This window comes from Microcaecilia unicolor, chromosome 9 (genome assembly GCF_901765095.1).
Source record: "Microcaecilia unicolor chromosome 9, aMicUni1.1, whole genome shotgun sequence".
NCBI lineage: Eukaryota > Metazoa > Chordata > Amphibia > Gymnophiona > Siphonopidae > Microcaecilia > Microcaecilia unicolor.
Window position 1 is genome coordinate 28,694,940 of NC_044039.1, and position 21,634 is coordinate 28,716,573.

Here is a 21,634-nt window from a genome sequence, read left to right on the forward strand (position 1 = left end):
GACTTCTATCATATCTTCCTTCAACTGTCTCTTTTTCAAGCTGAAGAGTCCTAGCCTCTTCTCCTCCCAGTTTGTTAGCCTCCCTGACTTCTGCTAACATTTCTGCTTGTGTCTGTTCGTTCTGGCCAGGTGGACGGTAATATACGCCTATCGCTATCCTTTTCTCCGTTACCATGGAATTTCTATCCATAAGGATTCCAAGGTGTATTTTGTATCTTGCAAAATTTTTAGCCTTTTTGATTCAAGACGCTGTGTGTATCTACCCACTATGGGGGCGGTTCTACAACTGGGCAGTCCTCCAATTTTGGGGGGTGAACTTGGGGGAAACACATTCCCCCCCCTCCTGTTAAAAATACCTTTGCTGGTGCAGAGGCCGAAGCCTTGCCAGCCAAAGAAATTCAGGGTCCGAGTCACTCATCACCTTGTGCTGGTGCTGTAATCAGAAGCCAGCGGCGTGCCTCCAGCCGCTGCCTCCTGACAAGCCTGAACACGTTCAGCTGTTGTGCGAAGGAAGTGAGCAGCTCACACCCCAAATTTCTTTGGCTGGAGGGGCTTTGGCATTCCTGCCTGCCATTTAATAGTGTTCTGCAGGTTTGGAGGGGGCCAGAACTCAAAAGTGGGGAGTTCCGGTCCCTTCCCCCGTGGCTATGCCACTACAGCTGGCTGTCTTCTAGGATAATCAAAAAAAAATATAGCAAAAAATGGCAACCCTCCACCACTTATAATTTGAACCATACACAACAGTCAGTGGAGCAGCTCACACTTATTTATGCTTTAATAAGGGGATGTCTCATACTGTCACACAGGCACTTCTTTTTTGTGCTTCCTTAAAGCCTCAGCTTTAGTGACTCAGTTATAATCATCGACTACCCCCAACCACCGATAGTGCTGTCAACCACCTCAAAATAAGTGTTCTCAATAAATTAATCCATGACCATGTCTTCTAGGATAAGCAGCATAAAATGTATTGTACTGTTTTGGGATCTTGCCAGGTACTTGTGGAAACAGGATGCTGGGCTTGATGGACCTTCGGTCTCTCCCAGTATGGCAATACTACTGTACTTACTTACTTCATTTAGGTGCTCTGAAGCTGCATGATGGGAGCCTTTTTTTTTTACTTTTTAATTGAATTTTAGTAATTTACAAACAAAGGTGTCCTTTGACTAAGCCATGTAAGCACATATGTGCGCCCAACGAGCGCCAAAATGGAGTTACTGCCTGACTGCCTCGTGGCTCTTGCGCTAATTTCAGTTTTGGCGCTCGTCCGATATGCGCATCTGAAAAATTATTTTTTTATTTTCGGCCGCACTTAACGGATGCGTACCAAGTGGCATTTGGCATGTGTAGGTCATTACCGCCCGGTTACCGCAGGAGTCTTTACTGCTAGGTCAGTGGCTGGCGGTAAGGTCTCAGACCCAAAATGGACGCGTGGCAGTTTTCATTTTGCCGCACGTCCATTTTCAGCAAAAAAATTTTTTAAAGGCCTTTTTTTTTTTTTTTTTTTTACAGGTGTGCTAAAAAATGGATTGGCGTGTGCCCAAAACCCGCACCTGCACTATTGCAAGCCATTTTTCAACGTGCCTTTGAAAAAGGACCCAAAAGTTGAAGGAAACAATCGAAAACATTAAATTTCTTATTAGAGACACATCGTAAGAAAAGGAAAAACTCTATAATAATCTGTAGTGAGAGCCTATTGTCTAACGGCATCTTGGTGCTAAAATAACCTTGTATCGGTGCAGCTAACATTTATGTGCCCACAGTTACACCAGTCATAGACGTGGCATAAGTGTGGCCACATCACTGCAGTAGGAACATGCATAACTGGATCCCCTGTCTAGATTTCACCCACGTATACACCCCCTTGCACTTATGCACTAGGGTGTCCTTTTAGTAAGCTGCAGCAAAAAGTGCCACGGCTTTTCATGGACACTATGGCTGATTTTTCTATTTTCAGGATTGTCATGCGCTAATTAATACAGCCGTAAAAAAAAAAACAGCGCATGAGCACTTATTGACACTTTTTTATATTTTAGGTGGTAAGGGCTCGCATACTAATTAGCATGTGGCAATGTAGCTGCGCTGATTTACACTCACGTCCACACTCCGCTCCCCTTCAGTGAAAAAATTAAAATATTTTTTTAGCGTATGGTTTGCATTCATACATTGCAAATTTATCATGGGATACCTCAGCACATCACACAGTAAACCTTTTTAAACTGCGGTAAGCACCCAATGATGCTTTTACTGCAGCTTAGTAAAAGGATCCCTATGGCTTCTTTGGACATTCGAGTTGTTTCTTTGGCTGTACTTTTGTGTTTTTTTTAATTTGTATATTGTTTTATTTTTTTTAAATTATTGTTCTAAAACATGCATGTTTTTATTGTATAAAAGTACATAAGTATTGCCATACCGGGACAGACCAAAGGTCCATCAAGCCCAGCATCCTGTTTCCAACAGTGGCCAATCCAGGTCACAAAATAGCTGGCAAGATCCCCAAAAAGTAGAAAACATTTTATACTGCTTATCCCAGAAATAGTGGATTTTCCCCCAAGTCCAATTTAATAATGGTCTATGGACTTTTCCTTTAGGAAGCCATCAAAACCTTTTTTAAACTCTGCTAAGCTAACTGCCCTTACCATATTCTCTGGCAACGAATTCTTGAGTTCATCCTGCCTTGGGTAAAGGTGGGATATAAATAATAATAAACTTAGGGGTCCTTTTACCAAGCTATGGGAAAAAGGGCCCTGCGCTAGCGGTGGGGGCCGTTTTTCCTATGCGCCAGGGTCCTTATTACCGCAGCGGATAAAAAGACCCCAGCCACACATGACCATGCGGTAAGAGAACTCTTACCGCATGGCCATGTGCCAGGGAGCCCTTACCGCCACCCACTCAAGTGGCGATAAGGGCTCCTGCGCTAACCTGGCATTAACCAGGTAGTGTACGGTGATGCCTGATTACCGCTGTGAAAGCCATTTCCGGGGGTTTTCTTTTTTCTCTCCGGAAGTGGTGCACGTTTGGAGCGGGACTAATGCCGGTGGCTGTGTTGGGCCGGCGGTAGTCCTGGAAGCGCGAGCAGTAAGCCCAACATGGGCTTATCACCACTCTGTAAAAGGGCCCTTTAATTTGTAGAATAACATTTAGATGCCCTGCTGCCTCCTTTGCTGGTAAGTGCATGCTTACAGGCATAAGTACTAGCATGCTATCCTATATAATAAAACACACCTCCAATGTTCAGAAACCGAGAAAGTGAAGCCTTGAAGCATTCCTTCAACATTCTGGAACTACGTGTGTTCAATTGAGGAGATGGAGTCTTAAAGAGCGCACGAATGCTTGAAGGCTTCACTTTCACACACACACACACACACACACACACACGAAAGGGGGGCATGGAACATGGACGGAAGGGGAGGGCCAAGAACTCGGAGGAGAGGGAGGGAGGGGGGGGGCCTGGTACTCGGGGGAGGGGAGCCCCCCCACCACACACACACACACACACACACACACACACTCTGTCTCTCACATACATACTCTCACACACTCCATCTCTCTCACACACTCTCAAACATACACACACAGAGGAAAACCTTGCTGGCACCCGTTTCATTTGTGTCAGAAATGGGCCTGTTTCATTAGTATATTTATATGTGCAAAATGTGGGTATGTAGATTATAGGATTGCCTGTCTGTGCCTTAATTCCAAACCTGCTTGTTATGTTTCATCACAGTGCTGATATAATAATTCAAGTTCAGGTGTTTAAGAAGCTCTTGACCAGCAGTACCTTGGGATCAGCAGCAACAGATTAGAAAAAAGGAGGAGGAGGGGGCAAGTGGGCCTTTTATTAAACCGTAGTGTAATTTGCTTTAAATATCCACATGTGAGACATTGAGCACATGGGTATCTTGATCCGCCTGATGAATTTACGCTTTATAAAGTGGATGACACTTCAGCTTCTTTTCTACATCTGCAAGTGCTCATAACGGACAGTGTTACTTATTGCTGGGCAAAGTGGGGGGGGGGGGGGGGGGGGGGGGGAAAGAAGAGAGGTAAAGGGAAACAAGGTACTATGTCTGGTGCTGGTTCATATTTTACATGGAGTTTTTCCTAGTAGAAAATGTACAACCTGGTACTGGAGCTATTTTCATGTGAGAAAATAAACCAAAACCATTGACGTTCAAACATGATTTAAATGAAATCACCAACGAGATCAACCAAAGCCTCCAAATCATGCACTCCCGGGCGGATGCATTTCAGCTAAAACTTAACGCAGAAAAAACACAATGTCTTGTACTCATCTCACAACATAACACAAACAACTTCTCCACCATATCCACACCATACTTCTCTCTCCCCGTCTCACAAAACTTGAAAATTCTTGGAGTCGCCATTGATCGAAACCTCACTCTTGATGCCCACGTGAAGAACACGACGAAAAAGATGTTCCACTCCATGTGGAAACTTAGAAGAGTAAAACCTTTCTTCCCAAGATACATCTTCCGTACCCTGGTACAGTCAATGGTAATAAGTCATCTGGACTACTGCAACGCACTATGCGCTGGCTGCAAAGAACAAACTATCAAAAAACTCCAAACAGCCCAGAATACTGCCGCAAGCCTCGTATTTGGAAAAACTAAATATGAAAGTGCAAAACACCTAAGAGAGAAACTTCACTGGCTCTCACTTAAGGAACGCATTGCGTTCAAGATCTGCACAATTGTGCACAAAATCATTCACGCAGACGCCCCAAGCTACATGCTAAACCTCGTTGACCTACCTCCCAGAAACGCCATAAGATCATCCCGCAAATTTCTCAATCTGCACTTCCCTAGCTGTAAAGGACTAAAATACAAGCTGATGCATGCCACCACCTTCTCTTACATGAGCACGCAGTTGTGGAATGCACTACCTACAGCCCTGAAAACTATTGACAAAATAACTAACTTTCGCAAATCTCTGAAGACATATCTCTTCAACAAGGCCTACAAAGAGAACCCATAGCCTTACTAAAGTACCTCGCCAACCCACCCAGTTATGAAAGTCCACCTTCTATACTTACCCGCATAACACTTTCCTTTTTTCTTTCCATACTTAATCTCTGTTCATTACTAATTGTATCTGATATCCTGGAATGACAATGTCATAACAAAACTCTGTAAGCCACATTGAGCCTGCAACTAGGTGGGAAAATGTGGGATACAAATGTAATAAATAAATGAAAACAAACAAAAAGACATAAATAAATCAATCAATCAGAAATGTAAGAAGCAATTTGAATTTAATCATTCGCCTCTGAACACCAAATAATATTACAAGTGGTCAGGAAATATTTCTGAATAAAGTGCAAGATGAGAAATCTAAACAACTGACATCCAGGATAAAGCAGACCACTACACATTTTGAAAGTGCTATAAATGCTCCGACATCTTTGTTGATGTTTTGTTCCCACGAAGATGCAGAGGCAAATAAGTTGAAAGCAACCAACAGAGGCATATGATCATTGCTCAAATTGTTGCGGTCTTACTACATTTTGTAAAAATGTACAGTTTTTTTTTTGTTTTTAAATGCAACTTTCTGAAACAGATAAAGATTTTAAAGCATTATAAAATATTACACTTGATGGTGGGTCTTCGCTGCTCATTTCCCTGCACAGCAGCAACACATCCAAGATGTTTAAGGACTTCTTTTACCAAGCTGCGCTCGTGCTTCCCGTGTGGTAAATGAGAGGAAACCCATAAGAATTGAATGAGCTTCCTCTTATTTGCCCCACTGAGAATCGGTAGCGCAGCTTTGTAAAAAGAGGCCCTAAATGAAAATTATTTCTCTGTAGTCTTTGGCTATAGGATATTCACAGTGTGTTTCAGTAAATATTCACTTTAGGTTGTTCATCACAGCTACTATTGTGTCTTCAACAGCTGTGCTTTCATTGCAGCTCAAGAGGATGACTTATATCCGGCTGCTGCTCATCAGCGTCCTGTAAGAAGAGAGAATTGCTGCTGAGGCTTCAATCTAAGGCCACATATAGAACAGGAAGAGATCCCTGAACTAGCAGTACTGCCCAGGTTCTTCAGAAATAAGAAAACAAAGATAAACACTTTTGATTTTTAGAATGAGGCATTGCCTTGCCTGTTAATTTAGGGGCCCTTTTACAAAGGCCCATAGGCACCTATCCAGCTTATTTTCGAAAGAGAAGGCCAGCCATCTTCCGACACAAATCGGGAGATGGCCGGGCATCTCTCAAGTCCGGCGAAATCGGCATAATCGAAAGCCAATTTTGGCCGGCTTCAACTGCAGTCCGTCACAGAGCCGGCCAAACTTCAAGGGGGCGTGTTGGGCAGGTATGCTCCTCTATGCGGGTCTAATGAACGTCAGGTTGGCACTACTGCCCGGCTACCACGTGTCCTGGGCGGTAATTCCATTTTTGGTGCGCACCCAAGACATGCGGTAGGAAATATGTTCTATTTTGTACCGTGGGACCCTTACCTGGCGGTAATCGGCAGTTGGTGCGTGCTGCATGTTTCCCATCCAGTTAACATGTGGGATCTTACCGCTAAGTCAATGGGTGGCATTAACGTCTGAGGCCAAAAATGGACATGCGCTGGTTTTCATTTTGCCGCACATAAAAAAAAAATCCCCTTTATTCCAGACGTGCTCAGGAAATGGACCAGCGTGCGTCTAAAACACATGCCTACACCGGTGCAGGCCACTTTTGGGCACGCCTTAGTAAAAGGGCCCCTTACTTTCCTGCAGTCTGTCTAGACTGGCATAGACAGATGGGTTATGAACTCCCACCAGCAGATGGAGACAGAACAGAGTCTTAAGTAAGTCTATAAGTAATCTGTGCAGTCCCCCTAGAATCAATTTGTTCTCAGTCTCCAGTAGTGATAAGCAGGGGCAGTCTTGGTCTGGTGTTTGGCCACAGGGGGTTCATTTTTGGACGTTTTAAAGAAAAAAAGTTTTTCTCAAAATGCTTCCATTGCTCCTCTGCTGGACTGCGACAGAAGCCCACAGGGGTTTCTGAAGCCCTGGGGGTGTCACACCTGCGTGGCTGGGCCCCTCCCCCCTGTTTTCTTCCCTGCTGGGACAAACAGAAAGTGGCATCCTTCATGCATCAACAAAGACCAGGCTTTTATTCTAAATTCTTCCTCATAAACAAAAAGACAGGAAGCTTCAGACCCATCCTAGACCTACATGACCTCAATAGGTATGTGAAAAAGTAGAAATTCAAGAAGCACTTTCTTTTTGATGAGAAAAATTGACTTGCCTCTTTGGATCTGAAGGATGCCTACGTTCACATCCCAATCCACCCCAAAGCACTGGCAATTTCTACATTTCATCTTCCTAAATGAGCAATTTCAATAGAGTTTTACCCTTCAGCCTGTTCTTGCCATTCAGGATCTTCACCAAGTGTCTTGCAGCAGGGGCGTATCTGAAAGTCGGCGGTAGCGGGGGCCGAAGCCAGAGTGAGGGGGCACATTATAGCCCCCCCCAGCCGCCGCCGCCATTTCCGACCCCCCCTTCCGCCGTGGGTACCTTTGCTGGTGGGGGACCCCAACCCCCACCAGCCGAGGTCCGCTTCCTCCTGCCGCTGCGAGGTTTTTTAAGTTCTTCATCGGGATTCGTCCTCCGTCACTCTGTGCTGCTGTTCAAAGAAGCTGCTAGCTGAATGCAGTTTCGGACTGAGTCTGACGTCGCTGCTGCACGTTGTACGTGCAGGACGTCAGACTCATGTACAACGTGCAGCAGCGAAGTCAGCTAGCAGCTTCTTTGAACAGCAGCACAGAGTGACGGAGGACGAATCCCGATGAACTTAAAAAAACCTCGCAGCGGCAGCAGGAAGCGGACCTCGGCTGGTGGGGGTTTGGGTCCCCCGCCAGCAAAGGTACCCACGGCGGCAGTAGGGGGGTCCAGGGCGAAATCTGCGGGGGCCCAGGCCCCACGCAGATACGCCCCTGTCTTGCAGTAGTCGTGCCCATCTCTGTAGCTGTGGACACTGCTCATATTTGGAGGATTTGTTTGTTCCCAGAGAGTTGGAACAGTGGGCTCATCACTCTCTACAGCAAGCTGCCTAACTCAGGCTTTGGGCTGCCTGAGCACAGTCTTTTCTTCCTTGATTAGGAATCCCAAAGCTGAAGGAGACCGGCAGTTTCCTGGCACTTGAAACTACTGCTGGTCTTAAAGGCAGATGAGATGCCACCTATGAAACAAACCTTCAGCGTTGTTTTAGGGCTGCCAGTGATCACCACAATAGCAGCAAGTACCTTCCCTCCCTATCCAGGCTCAACTGCATCTCTTCCATGGAGTCCAGCTGTTTGCAGCAGACGGCAGACTTGAACAGGGGTCTATATGGTACCATAGAATATAGAACCAGCCTTTGGTAAATATATTTCAGTTTAACACTTGCAGCCTCAAAAATTGCCAGAAGGACAACTTACAGAAAACTGGTCAAAGGTAGATTCAGGTGGAGAAGAAACAGAAGTTTCATACATAGGATTGACGATACTTGGAGTTTTACGATTTATTAGTGTTGATACGCTTATTTTTTCATCGGGCTGTAAGAAAACAGAGATAAATTATCTAAGACCACCAATAGGGGGTTCCTTTAAATTTAATTCACTGTAGTAGATTGTCTAGTACGAATAAAATAATTAAACTTAAAATAAATTGGACTTCTTGCATAATCAAGGTACAGAATACTGTGAATTAACTAATTGTTAAGAGTATAGAAAATGCTGTGCCGGGGCTGACCAATGGTCTATCAATCCTTACATCCTCTTTCCATCAGTGGCCAGCCTATAGCTTTCCCCTGAAGTGTGCACCATACTACATTAAAGGCAAAATTACTAGAACTGTATTAAAAAAAAAAACCCACACACATAAAATTGAACTAAATACCCGTTTTCCACACATTCTGAGCTCATCAAAAAAAGAAAAAAAATCATAAAAATTCAAATAGGATAAAGGAAAAGTTCATCACATTTATTTTCTTGCCCTTAGGCCTTGTAGTGAACAGGGAGGGCATTCTGGATATTCCTATTAATTTACCCCAAAACTAATGAGACACTGATTAAACTCAGATGATACAGCTCCTGCATTCTCCTATTAGACAGATACCTTTTTTATTGGACATAACTTAATACATTTCTTGATTAGCTTTCGAAGGTTGCCCTTCTTTGTCAGATCGGAAATAAGCAAATGTGCTAGCTGACAGTGTATATAAGTGAAAACATTCAAGCATTACTATGACAGTAAAATAGATACTATTGGAGATTCTACATGGAATGTTGCTACTATTGGAGATTCTACATGGAATGTTGCTATTCTACTAGCAACATTCCATGTAGAAGGCTGCGCAGGCTTCTGCTTCTGTGAGTCTGACGTCCTGCACGTATGTGCAGGACGTCAGACTCACAGAAGCAGAAGCCTGCGCGGCCACATTGGTGATCTACAAGGGCCGACTTCTACATGGAATGTTGCTAGTGGAATAGCAACATTCCATGTAGAATCTATAGAAATCAAACAAAATAAAACATGGAAAAGAAAATAAGATGATACCTTTTTTATTGGACATAACTTAATACATTTCTTGATTAGCTTTCGAAGGTTGCCCTTCTTCGTCAGATCGGAAATAAGCAAATGTGCTAGCTGACAGTGTATATAAGTGAAAACATTCAAGCATTACTATGACAGTAAAATAGATACCATTGGAGATTCTACATGGAATGTTGCTACTATTGGAGATTCTACATGGAATGTTGCTAGTGGAATAGCATATACTAATCCAGTTTCAAAGTCTGTTTAACCTCTTAATTAATAATCGCATAGATACTCCATCAAAGCATTTAAACAAATAATTATTTTTGAACCTCAGTGATGTAAATCGTCCTTTAAAGTATAGGATCGATTGAGCAGAACATCCAGTTCTTCATCGGTTCTTATTTCCTCCCTTTCTCATTTTCAAGTTGTTCTATAAATAAATTTACTACAAAAACTTATCTTAGTTTAATGATTTTGTCGGACCCAGGGGATCAAACGTCCGACGTGCACGTTTCGCCCATAATAGGCTGTCTCAAGGACATTCCCCTAGAATACAAATAAACAGATATTTAAACCATTACCCCATTTCTAAAATATTTCTACATAAACAGTATCTAGCATATATTCAATTTTAATCAACCAAACACACTCACCCCGTGCTTTTCTTAGCGTCAGCTAGGCAAAAGTTATTGGCCAAGATGGCGCCCGCTTTTTTTCAAACTAATTAAATAGGGTATACGTAATGACGTTTCTCCAATGTTACAGACTTAGAAGCCCCGCCCCCCACGGCGTTCCACCGGCAGCCTAAAGATCTAAGCACGCTACCGGTGGTTAAGGGGGAATTTTTTAAGTTAGCGAAGTCCATTCAATTTCAATATTTAATCCCAACGGTGCTACTGTTTGAAACAAAAAGATATTAAATTGCTCTCTGTAGTTCAGCAGTTTTTTAATCGACCCACCCTCCTCCCGATAATCCAAACATTCAATAATTCTCCATTTAATATCCTCCCATGTGTGGTTTTTCTGAAGCCAGTGATCTACCAGGGGAGCCTGTAAATTTTGAGTAGAGATTTTCGATTTATGTTCATTTAGTCGCGTTTTTATGGATCTAGAAGTCCTACCTATATAAACTAAATTGCAAGGGCATAAAATTGCGTAGATGACATTCTTACTGTCACAGTTAGTATTCAATCTACTCTTCATAATTTTATCCATATTTGGTACCTTCCAGTTTTCCTCCACTATCGCTCGAGAGCACCATTGACAGTGGCCACAAATAGTTTGCTTGCCCTGCCTATTCACTGTAGAATTTTTTGTATCAAATTTATTTCTACTAAGGCGTTCTGCCAGAGTTTTACCCCTGGTGTAGGAAATCATAGGTAGATCTTCAAAACATGAATATAGCTGCATAATATGCCAATGATCTTTAATCACTTTAGCAATTTTCTGACTTGTCTCCGTAAAAGGTAAAATACAAGTGAGACAATCTTCTTCAAGTTTCGAGGTTTCCTGCAGCAACAGTGATCTCTGAGCAAATCTAGCTCTAGTATATGCCCTTTTTATTGCCACTTTTGGGTAACCTCTTGACAAAAACCTCTCTTTTAGCTCCTTAGCCTGTTTCTTAAATTCATTTAAAGAAGAACAAACTCGTCTGACACGTAAAAATTGGCTAATAGGGAGATTAAACTTCAGATGATAAGGATGAAAACTATTAAAACGTAGAAGAGTGTTTCTACTAATAGGTTTTCGATATAATGATGTAGATAATTTTTCCCCTTCTTTAGAGACTAGCAAGTCCAGAAATTCAATAGCTGTTTCATTCATAGTCATAGTAAACGAAATATGAGAATTTATATTATTGAGCCAGTCCAAAAACTTCAATAGATCACATTTCGATCCCATCCATAGAAAGAAAATATCATCTAGGAATCTTCTCCAAAATTTCACAAATTTAAAAAATGGAGATAAGTAGATAACCTCTATTTCCATCTTCTCAATATAGAGGGTGGCTACAGAGGGGGCTAGCGTTGCTCCCATCGCTACTCCTTGGGTTTGAAGGTAAAACTGTTTATTAAACCAAAAATAATTTTTACAGATAACTAATTCTGCCAAATTCATAATGAACTCTGTAGAAATTCTTTGACCCTCCGGACGTGCTTCTAAAATCTCTTTAATAGTTCTTAAAACACCATTCTGCGGAATCTTAGTATAAAGAGATATAATATCTAGAGTAACCAAGAGTACCAAGTGTGGCCACTGTCAATGGTGCTCTCGAGCGATAGTGGAGGAAAACTGGAAGGTACCAAATATGGATAAAATTATGAAGAGTAGATTGAATACTAACTGTGACAGTAAGAATGTCATCTACGCAATTTTATGCCCTTGCAATTTAGTTTATATAGGTAGGACTTCTAGATCCATAAAAACGCGACTAAATGAACATAAATCGAAAATCTCTACTCAAAATTTACAGGCTCCCCTGGTAGATCACTGGCTTCAGAAAAACCACACATGGGAGGATATTAAATGGAGAATTATTGAATGTTTGGATTATCGGGAGGAGGGTGGGTCGATTAAAAAACTGCTGAACTACAGAGAGCAATTTAATATCTTTTTGTTTCAAACAGTAGCACCGTTGGGATTAAATATTGAAATTGAATGGACTTCGCTAACTTAAAAAATTCCCCCTTAACCACCGGTAGCGTGCTTAGATCTTTAGGCTGCCGGTGGAACGCCGTGGGGGGCGGGGCTTCTAAGTCTGTAACATTGGAGAAACGTCATTACGTATACCCTATTTAATTAGTTTGAAAAAAAGCGGGCGCCATCTTGGCCAATAACTTTTGCCTAGCTGACGCTAAGAAAAGCACGGGGTGAGTGTGTTTGGTTGATTAAAATTGAATATATGCTAGATACTGTTTATGTAGAAATATTTTAGAAATGGGGTAATGGTTTAAATATCTGTTTATTTGTATTCTAGGGGAATGTCCTTGAGACAGCCTATTATGGGCGAAACGTGCACGTCGGACGTTTGATCCCCTGGGTCCGACAAAATCATTAAACTAAGATAAGTTTTTGTAGTAAATTTATTTATAGAACAACTTGAAAATGAGAAAGGGAGGAAATAAGAACCGATGAAGAACTGGATGTTCTGCTCAATCGATCCTATACTTTAAAGGACGATTTACATCACTGAGGTTCAAAAATAATTATTTGTTTAAATGCTTTGATGGAGTATCTATGCGATTATTAATTAAGAGGTTAAACAGACTTTGAAACTGGATTAGTATATACTGTTTTGAGCTATAGAAAAAATCTGGTTTGAAAATATATATAAAATCATTTTTGCCGATTGGCTAGTGGAATAGCAACATTCCATGTAGAAGCCTGCGCGGCCACATTGGTGATCCGCAAGGGCCGACTTCTACGTGGAATGCTGCTAGTGGAATAGCAACATTCCATGTAGAATCTATAGAAATCAAACAAAATAAAACATGGAAAAGAAAATAAGATGATACCTTTTTTATTGGACATAACTTAATACATTTCTTGATTAGCTTTCGAAGGTTGCCCTTCTTCGTCAGATCGGAAATAAGCAAATGTGCTAGCTGACAGTGTATATAAGTGAAAACATTCAAGCATTACTATGACAGTCTGACAGGGTGGGAGGATGGGGGTGGGTAGGAGGTATGCATGGGGACATCAACGTCAGAATGATTGAATATTGAATATTTTAACACCCAACAGAAAGGACTTAACAAGGATCTGGGGTTCCTAGCCAATTATAAACCATAAAGCTGTATTTCTCTCCACCCCTCACCTATCCACACCCATCCTGTTCGAATATCAATGATATGCTTTGATGTCCCCATGCATACCTCCTACCCACCCCCATCCTCCCACCCTGTCAGACTGTCATAGTAATGCTTGAATGTTATCACTTATATACACTGTCAGCTAGCACATTTGCTTATTTCTGATCTGACGAAGAAGGGCAACCTTTGAAAGCTAATCAAGAAATGTACTAAGTTATGTCCAATAAAAAAGGTATCATCTTATTTTCTTTTCCATGTTTTATTTTGTTTGATTTCTATAGATTCTACATGGAATGTTGCTATTCCACTAGCAACATTCCATGTAGAAGTCAGCCCTTGTAGATCACCAATGTGGCCGCGCAGGCTTCTGCTTCTGTGAGTCTGACGTCCTGCACATACGTGCAGGACGTCAGACTCACAGAAACAGAAGCCTGCGCAGCCTTCTACATGGAATGTTGCTAGTGGAATAGCAACATTCCATGTAGAATCTCCAATGGTATCTATTTTACTGTCATAGTAATGCTTGAATGTTTTCACTTATATACACTGTCAGCTAGCACATTTGCTTATTTCCGATCTGAGGAAGAAGGGCAACCTTCGAAAGCTAATCAAGAAATGTATTAAGTTATGTCCAATAAAAAAGGTATCATCATATTTTCTTTTCCATGTTTTATTTTGTTTGATTTCTATTGATAACCTTAAGAGTGGACTAACACGGCTACCACACTCCTCTCCTATTAGACAGAACTCACCATTTTACCAGTTACCTTAGAAGCAATGATGGAAAGCTTACAGCCACATTGATTAAGTTCTGTAAGTACCAGGATACATTTGAGCATTAAACTTTAAGGAGATCTGAGTGGCAATCTTCCTTGATTATAATTTTGAGATGAAGAGAAATTATGAAATTATTCAGAAATGAAATCCCTTTTTAAAGGTATTTTTATTATTTTAATGAAGAAATTATGAAATCTCTTTTTAAGGCATTTTTATTATTTTAATGAAGTAATATAACAGACATCAATAAGCATAAGAAACAGTTCTATTGCTGTTCTATATGAACAATAATTAATACAAACAGAGCAGTAACAGCCATATTGTACAATTAAGAACTAAACAGCAAATGATTCTGAGGCCCTGTTTACAAAGGTGCGCTAGCGTTTTTAGCGTGCGTTAAAACTTAGCACACGAGGGGCATAATCGAACGTCGCCGGCCAAATAGATTGCCGGCGATCTATGTTGGCGGCGGCGCTACAGCTGGTCGGAACTGTATTATCGAAAAAGATGGCCGGCCATCTCTTTTTTTCGATAATACGGTTTAGCCTGGCCAAATGCCATGGAGTTCGCCGGGTTTGAGATGGCCGGGTTTGTTTTTCAGCGATAATGGAAAGTTATGTCGGCCATCTCAAACCCCGGCCAAATTCAAGGCATTTGGCCGTGGGAGGAGCCAGCATTTTTAGTGCACTGGCCCCCCCTGACATGCCAGGACACCAACCAGCCACCCTAGGGGTCACTGCGCTGGACTTCAGAAAAGCTCTCATGTGCATAGCTCCCTTACTTTGGGAGCTGAGCCCCCCAACCCCCCCCCCCCAAACCCACTACCCACAAATGTACTGCACCCACTAAAATTGTTCCAGGGACCTGCATACAGCCTCTAGGACTTATTGCTGCTGTATAACTTTGGCACACCAGTTCACACCTGAAGACTAATCTCTCTGAAAAAGTCCTTTCTTGAAATAACCACATTTACTCACAGTTAACTGCAGATCAGAGGTTGTGCCCCACTGGCAAAGAGTCCCCTGGTACTAAGATTAGCAGTAGGTCAGAGCTGGCACAGTGGTGTACAATGCCCTCTTTCAGCACCATGCAAGGTAAGAACTACGTTCTCTAACGTGGGTAACACAGGAAAGGGAACTAAAACTGGCTTACAAAAATGGCCACTGCCGCATGGACTACAACAGGAAACAAAACAGGGCACACTCTGACCCAGTTAGCAGGGGGGAAAAGCACCATGGGAGTACAGCCCAGTACCCTACACCCACCACAATGCATTGCTAATGTTACTCTGCAGGGCACCTAACAGAAAAGGTGTCACACTCACCCGAGAGCCACATCGCAACCAGGGAAAGGCTGTCGGAGGACACAACACATTCTGCTGTCGTGGAGGTGGGTACGGCATTTGAGGCTGGCATACAGGCTGGCAAAAAAGGTTTTTAGTTTTATTTTTTTAGTTTGGAAGGGGATTGGTGACCACTGGGGGAGTATGGGGAGGTCATCCCCCATTCCCTCCAGTGGTCATCTAGTCAGTTGGGGCACCTTTTTGAGGCTTGGTCGTGAAAATAAAAGGACCAAGTAAAGCCGGCGGAATACTGCTTAACGCCGCTTTTTTTTTTCATTATCGGCGAAAGCCGGCCATCTGATAGCCATGCCCATGCCTGCCCATGTCCCGCCTTCGCTAATCTACCGACACGCCCCCTTGAATTTTCGCCGGTGAAGCGACGGGAAAGCGGCAATGCAGTCAAAAGTGCCGCTTTTGATTATACCGATTTCGCTGCTTTTAAAAAATCGCCGGCCATCTCCCGATTTGTGTCGGAAGATGGCCGGCGATCACTTTCGATTATAAGCTGGAATGTGTAGATGCCCATAGAAATATGGGCATCTACAAGGTTAGCAAGCGCTAATTTTTAATGTGGGCTAAAAACACTAGCATGCCTTTGTGAACAGGACCCCAAGTATTTATCAAAGGCTTTCCAAATTTGTTCTTACTATTTAAACATAATGACCCAATTCCACCAAATGTATATTGAAAGACTGGAGTTATTCTTCATAAGTACATAAGTACATAAGTAGTGCCATACTGGGAAAGACCAAAGGTCCATCTAGCCCAGCATCCTGTCACCGACAGTGGCCAATCCAGGTCAAGGGCACCTGGCACGCTCCCCAAACGTAAAAACATTCCAGACAAGTTATACCTAAAAATGCGGAATTTTTCCTAGTCCATTTAATAGCGGTCTATGGACTTGTCCTTTAGGAATCTATCTAACCCCTTTTTAAACTCCGTCAAGCTAACCGCCCATACCACGTTCTCCGGCAACGAATTCCAGAGTCTAATTACACGTTGGGTGAAGAAAAATTTTCTCCGATTTGTTTTAAATTTACCACACTGTAGCTTCAACTCATGCCCTCTAGTCCTAGTATTTTTGGATAGCGTGAACAGTCGCTTCACATCCACCCGATCCAGTCCACTCATTATTTTATACACTTCTATCATATCTCCCCTCAGCCGTCTCTTCTCCAAGCTGAAAAGCCCTAGCCTTCTCAGCCTCTCTTCATAGGAAAGTCGTCCCATCCCCACTATCATTTTCGTCGCCCTTCGCTGTACCTTTTCCAATTCTACTATATCTTTTTTGAGATACGGAGACCAGTACTGAACACAATACTCCAGGTGCGGTCGCACCATGGAGCGATACAACGGCATTATAACATCCACACACCTGGACTCCATACCCTTCCTAATAACACCCAACATTCTATTCGCTTTCCTAGCCGCAGCAGCACACTGAGCAGAAGGTTTCAGCGTATCATCGACGACGACACCCAGATCCCTTTCTTGATCCGTAACTCCTAACGCGGAACCTTGCAAGACGTAGCTATAATTCGGGTTCCTCTTACCCACATGCATCACTTTGCACTTGTCAACATTGAACTTCATCTGCCACTTGCACGCCCATTCTCCCAGTCTCGCAAGGTCCTCCTGTAATCGTTCACATTCCTCCTGCGACTTGACGACCCTGAATAATTTTGTGTCATCGGCGAATTTAATTACCTCACTAGTTATTCCCATCTCTAGGTCATTTATAAATACATTAAAAAGCAACGGACCCAGCACAGACCCCTGCGGGACCCCACTAACTACCCTCCTCCACTGAGAATACTGGCCACGCAATCCTACTCTCTGCTTCCTATCTTTCAACCAGTTCTTAATCCATAATAATACCCTACCTCCGATTCCATGACTCTGCAATTTCTTCAGGAGTCTTTCGTGCGGCACTTTGTCAAACGCCTTCTGAAAATCCAGATATACAATATCAACCGGCTCCCCATTGTCCACATGTTTGCTTACCCCCTCAAAAAAATGCATTAGATTGGTGAGGCAAGACTTCCCTTCACTAAATCCGTGCTGACTTTGTCTCATCAGTCCATGTTTTTGTATATGCTCTGCAATTTTATTCTTAATAATAGCCTCCACCATCTTGCCCGGCACCGACGTCAGACTCACCGGTCTATAATTTCCCGGATCTCCTCTGGAACCCTTCTTAAAAATCGGAGTAACATTGGCTACCCTCCAGTCTTCCGGTACTACACTCGATTTTAGGGACAGATTGCATATTTCTAACAGTAGCTCCGCAAGTTCATTTTTTAGTTCTATTAATACTCTGGGATGAATACCATCAGGTCCCGGTGATTTACTACTCTTCAGCTTGCTGAACTGACCCATTACATCCTCCAAGGTTACAGAGAATTTGTTTAGTTTCTCCGACTCCCCCGCTTCAAATATTCTTTCCGGCACCGGTGTCCCCCCCAAATCCTCCTCGGTGAAGACCGAAGCAAAGAATTCATTTAATTTCTCCGCTACGGCTTTGTCCTCCTTGATCGCCCCTTTAACACCATTTTCGTCCAGCGGCCCAACCGACTCTTTGGCCGGTTTCCTGCTTTTAATGTATCTAAAAAAATTTTTACTATGTATTTTTGCTTCCAACGCTAATTTCTTCTCAAAGTCCTTTTTTGCCCTCCTTATCTCCGCTTTGCATTTGGCTTGGCATTCCTTATGATCTATCCTGTTACTTTCAGTTGGTTCTCTTCTCCACTTTCTGAAGGATTGTTTTTTGGCTCTAATGATTTCCTTTATCTTACTGTTTAGCCACGCCGGCTGACGTTTAGTCTTTTTTCCCTTTTTTCTAATACGTGGAATATATTTGTCCTGAACCTCCAGGATGGTGTTTTTAAACAGCATCCACGCCTGATGCAAGTTTTTTACTCTGCGAGCTGCTCCTTTCAGTCTTTTTTTCACCATTTTTCTCATTTTGTCGTAATCACCTTTTCTATAGTTAAACGCTAGCGTACTTGATTTCCTAGTTTCACTTCCTTCAATGCCAATATCAAAACCGATCATATTATGATCACTGTTATCAAGCGGCCCTCGTATCGTTACCCCCTGCACTAGATCATGAGCACCACTAAGGACTAAGTCTAGTATTTTTCCTTCTCTTGTCGGCTCCTGAACTAGCTGTTCCATGAAGCTGTCCTTGATTTCATCAAGAAATCTTATGTCCCTTGCGTGTATAGATGTTACATTAACCCAGTGGTTAATTATCATTTTCAAAGCAATCGATATTAGAAAGTCAAATAAGGCTTTATCTTCATCCTGAAGATTTGCTTCCAAACCTTACATTTCTTTTAGAAAATTTGTGGCATAACAAATAAAATGAACTTGAACTTGTGTTTAGTGGATGGGTGTAGGCTGTATGATGCTTTGTTAAGGTGTTATTTTGTTTAATTTCATTAGTCATTGTGGGGCCCTTTTACTAAGCCGCGTAGGCACCACCGTGCACCCAATGCGCACCAATCCAGAACTACCACCTGGCTACCATGTGGCCCAAGTGGTAATTTCATTTTTTACGTGTGCCCACTACGCATGTCAGAAAATTTCAAGCATTTGGTGCTAACCGGGCGGTTATCGGCATTGTATGCGCGCTGTTTACCGCCTGGTTAATGCATGAGACCTTACCACTGTGAATGGGTGGCAGTAAGGTCTCAGGCCCAAAATGGATGCGCGCCAATTTTCATTTTGCTGGACATCCATTTTGGGCCAAAAAAGGCCTTTTTTGCAGATGCACTGAAAAATGGACCTGCGCACATGTCCACACCAGCATAGGCCACTTTTCGGCACAACTTAGTAAAAGAACCCCCTGTAATTGGTTAGATGGACTGTGATCAGTCTCTTCTTTGTAACGGCTTTAGACCTCTGATAAATTATTTTATTGATCTAATTATACGTTATGGAGCTTTGACCAATTCTTCCTACCTTGAATCGCTGGAAGCGGAATTGTCCTTTGTTGTATTTCTTGTATAAGTACCCAGCCAGAGCTGTGAGTCCAACCAGCAGGATGGTAATGAAAAAGATGCCAGCTCCGTGTCCAGCGTGAAGAGCAGCCTAATTACAAACAAAATTATTGGAATGTGGTGGTGTGTTAGGATCCCAAATATTGTTTAATACAGTTGGAAGTGTTCTTTTCCCAACTTAACAATGTTGAAAACAACATGGCAATCTGTGATTAAAAATAATGACCTGGTTCTGAAGTAAATACAAAAGGCAACCCAATGGCAAATAGTAACATAATCAACAAAAAACAGCCGCAAGAGCCTTCAAAATAGGGATGGGCCTTTAATTCATAAACCCAATTTTTGAAATAGAGATGTGTCTTTAATTCATGCACTCGACATGGGCCGTGTTTCGGGTACTATTCCACAGCTTGCACAAGCCATGTTTCACAAAGGTTAAGGACGAATTACACTCAATGATCAGGCACCAACTGACAATATTTGGACACATTTTGAATTAATATTTTTTTTTTTTTAGTAAAAAGATAACACTTACAGGGAGCTCAAGTGGAGCTTTTAAAGGTTCTGAGATGACATGGATTATTCCATTTGAAGCAAATATATCCCACTGAAGAATAGCTCTTCCATTAACAAATCGGCTCTCGTTCTAGGCAAGATAACAATAACACAGGGTAGTCTCAAGATTTTCTTATATGTGAAAAATGAACACTACCATTTACACTATTAAAAAAAAATTTTAACCTGTACTTTCTGCCTAGATGGAGTTGATGAGCTGTTGAGTAAGTGAGAGTTTAATAGTTTTCACCTTTTTGCCCATCTTTCCCTTCCTGCCCCAGGGCCATAGTAACATAGTAGATGACGGCAGAAAAAGACCTACACGGTCCATCCAGTCTGCCCAACAAGATTAACTCATGTGTATACCTTACCTTGATTTGTGCCTGTCTTTTTCAGGGCACAGACCTTATAAGTCTGCCCAGCACTATTCCCCGCCTCCCAACCACCAGTCCCGCCTCCCACCACCAGATCTGGCACAGACCGTATAAGTCTGCCCACCACTATCTTCGCCTCCCAACCACCAACCCCTCTTCCCCCCACCGGCTCTGCCACCCAATTTTGGCTAAGCTTCTGAGGATCCATTCCTTCTGCACAGGATTCCTTTATGTATATCCCACGCATGTTTGAATTCCGTGGGATATACATAAAGGAATCCTGTGCAGAAGGAATGGATCCTCAGAAGCTTAGCCAAAATTGGGTGGCAGAGCCGGTGGGGGGAAGAGGGGTTGGTGGTTGGGAGGCGAAGATAGTGGTGGGCGGACTTATACGGTCTGTGCCAGATCCGGTGGTGGGAGGCGGAGCTGGTGGTTGGGAGGAGGGGATAGTGCTGGGCAGACTTATATAGTCTGTGCCTTAAAAAGACAGTTACAAATCCCTGTATTAGGTGGACTGTGCATTTGTCTGGTATGGGGTAGCTCCAGCTCAGCAGGTGAGTAGCACTTTGAAGCTACTGTGAGCCAGCATGAGGCCTTTCAGTGCTCAACCATACTCAAGTCTTGTTATGTCCCATCCCCTCTGATAGGATGTTGGTGTCAGAGGGGTGGGACTCAGCAGCACTGGAGTGTGAGCTTGCGCTGGAAGGGAAGGCCCTGTACCATTCTGATTTATTTTTGCTTCCAGCCTACATGGAGGTAAGGTTGGAGCAGCAGGCCCAGAAGGGGGGAGGGAAAAATGGGGAGACGCTGGATGGAGGAGGGAGAGGGGGTTAGGAAAGGAGAGATGAGATGCTGGATATGGGAGACAATAGTTAGGACAGATGAAATTCTGCACATCTTGCATGGGAGTAGGAAGGGGGAGGGTAACAGTAAGGGCAGATGGTGGTCATCAGAGGAAGGTAAGGAGGAGAAGGGGAAATGTTGGACAATTGGGGAGTGGGTGGGCCTTAAGCCACATCTGGATGGGGGGTGGGGGAGGGAACAAGGCTGAAAGCTTGCCTAGGGCATCAGATACCCTTGGGCATCCCTGTTCCTGCCTCATCATGAGAAAGCTTCTACCATGAAAGTACTAGTTTTCTAGCACAACTGTAAGCCACAAATGCAGTAACAGAGGTGGAAGGTTGTACTGCCTGGAAGTACTGCATTCACATAAGTACATAAGTACATAAGTAATGCCAT

General features: G+C 42.9%; 1 protein-coding gene across 1 annotated transcript in view; it reads right to left on the reverse strand.

The window, feature by feature from the left end:
• Positions 1-5,253: 5,253 nt before the first annotated feature.
• Positions 5,254-21,634, reverse strand: part of STAB2 (stabilin 2) — a 270,647-nt gene continuing 254,266 nt past the window's right edge. The window contains exons 66-70 of the mRNA XM_030214413.1: positions 20,002-20,112; positions 19,429-19,557; positions 8,430-8,546; positions 5,765-5,968; positions 5,254-5,359 (exon numbers count right to left, since the gene is read on the reverse strand). Of these exons, the coding sequence (XP_030070273.1) occupies positions 5,918-5,968; positions 8,430-8,546; positions 19,429-19,557; positions 20,002-20,112 (408 nt within the window). The 3' untranslated portion in view covers positions 5,254-5,359; positions 5,765-5,917. The remainder of the gene's footprint in view (positions 5,360-5,764; positions 5,969-8,429; positions 8,547-19,428; positions 19,558-20,001; positions 20,113-21,634) is intronic.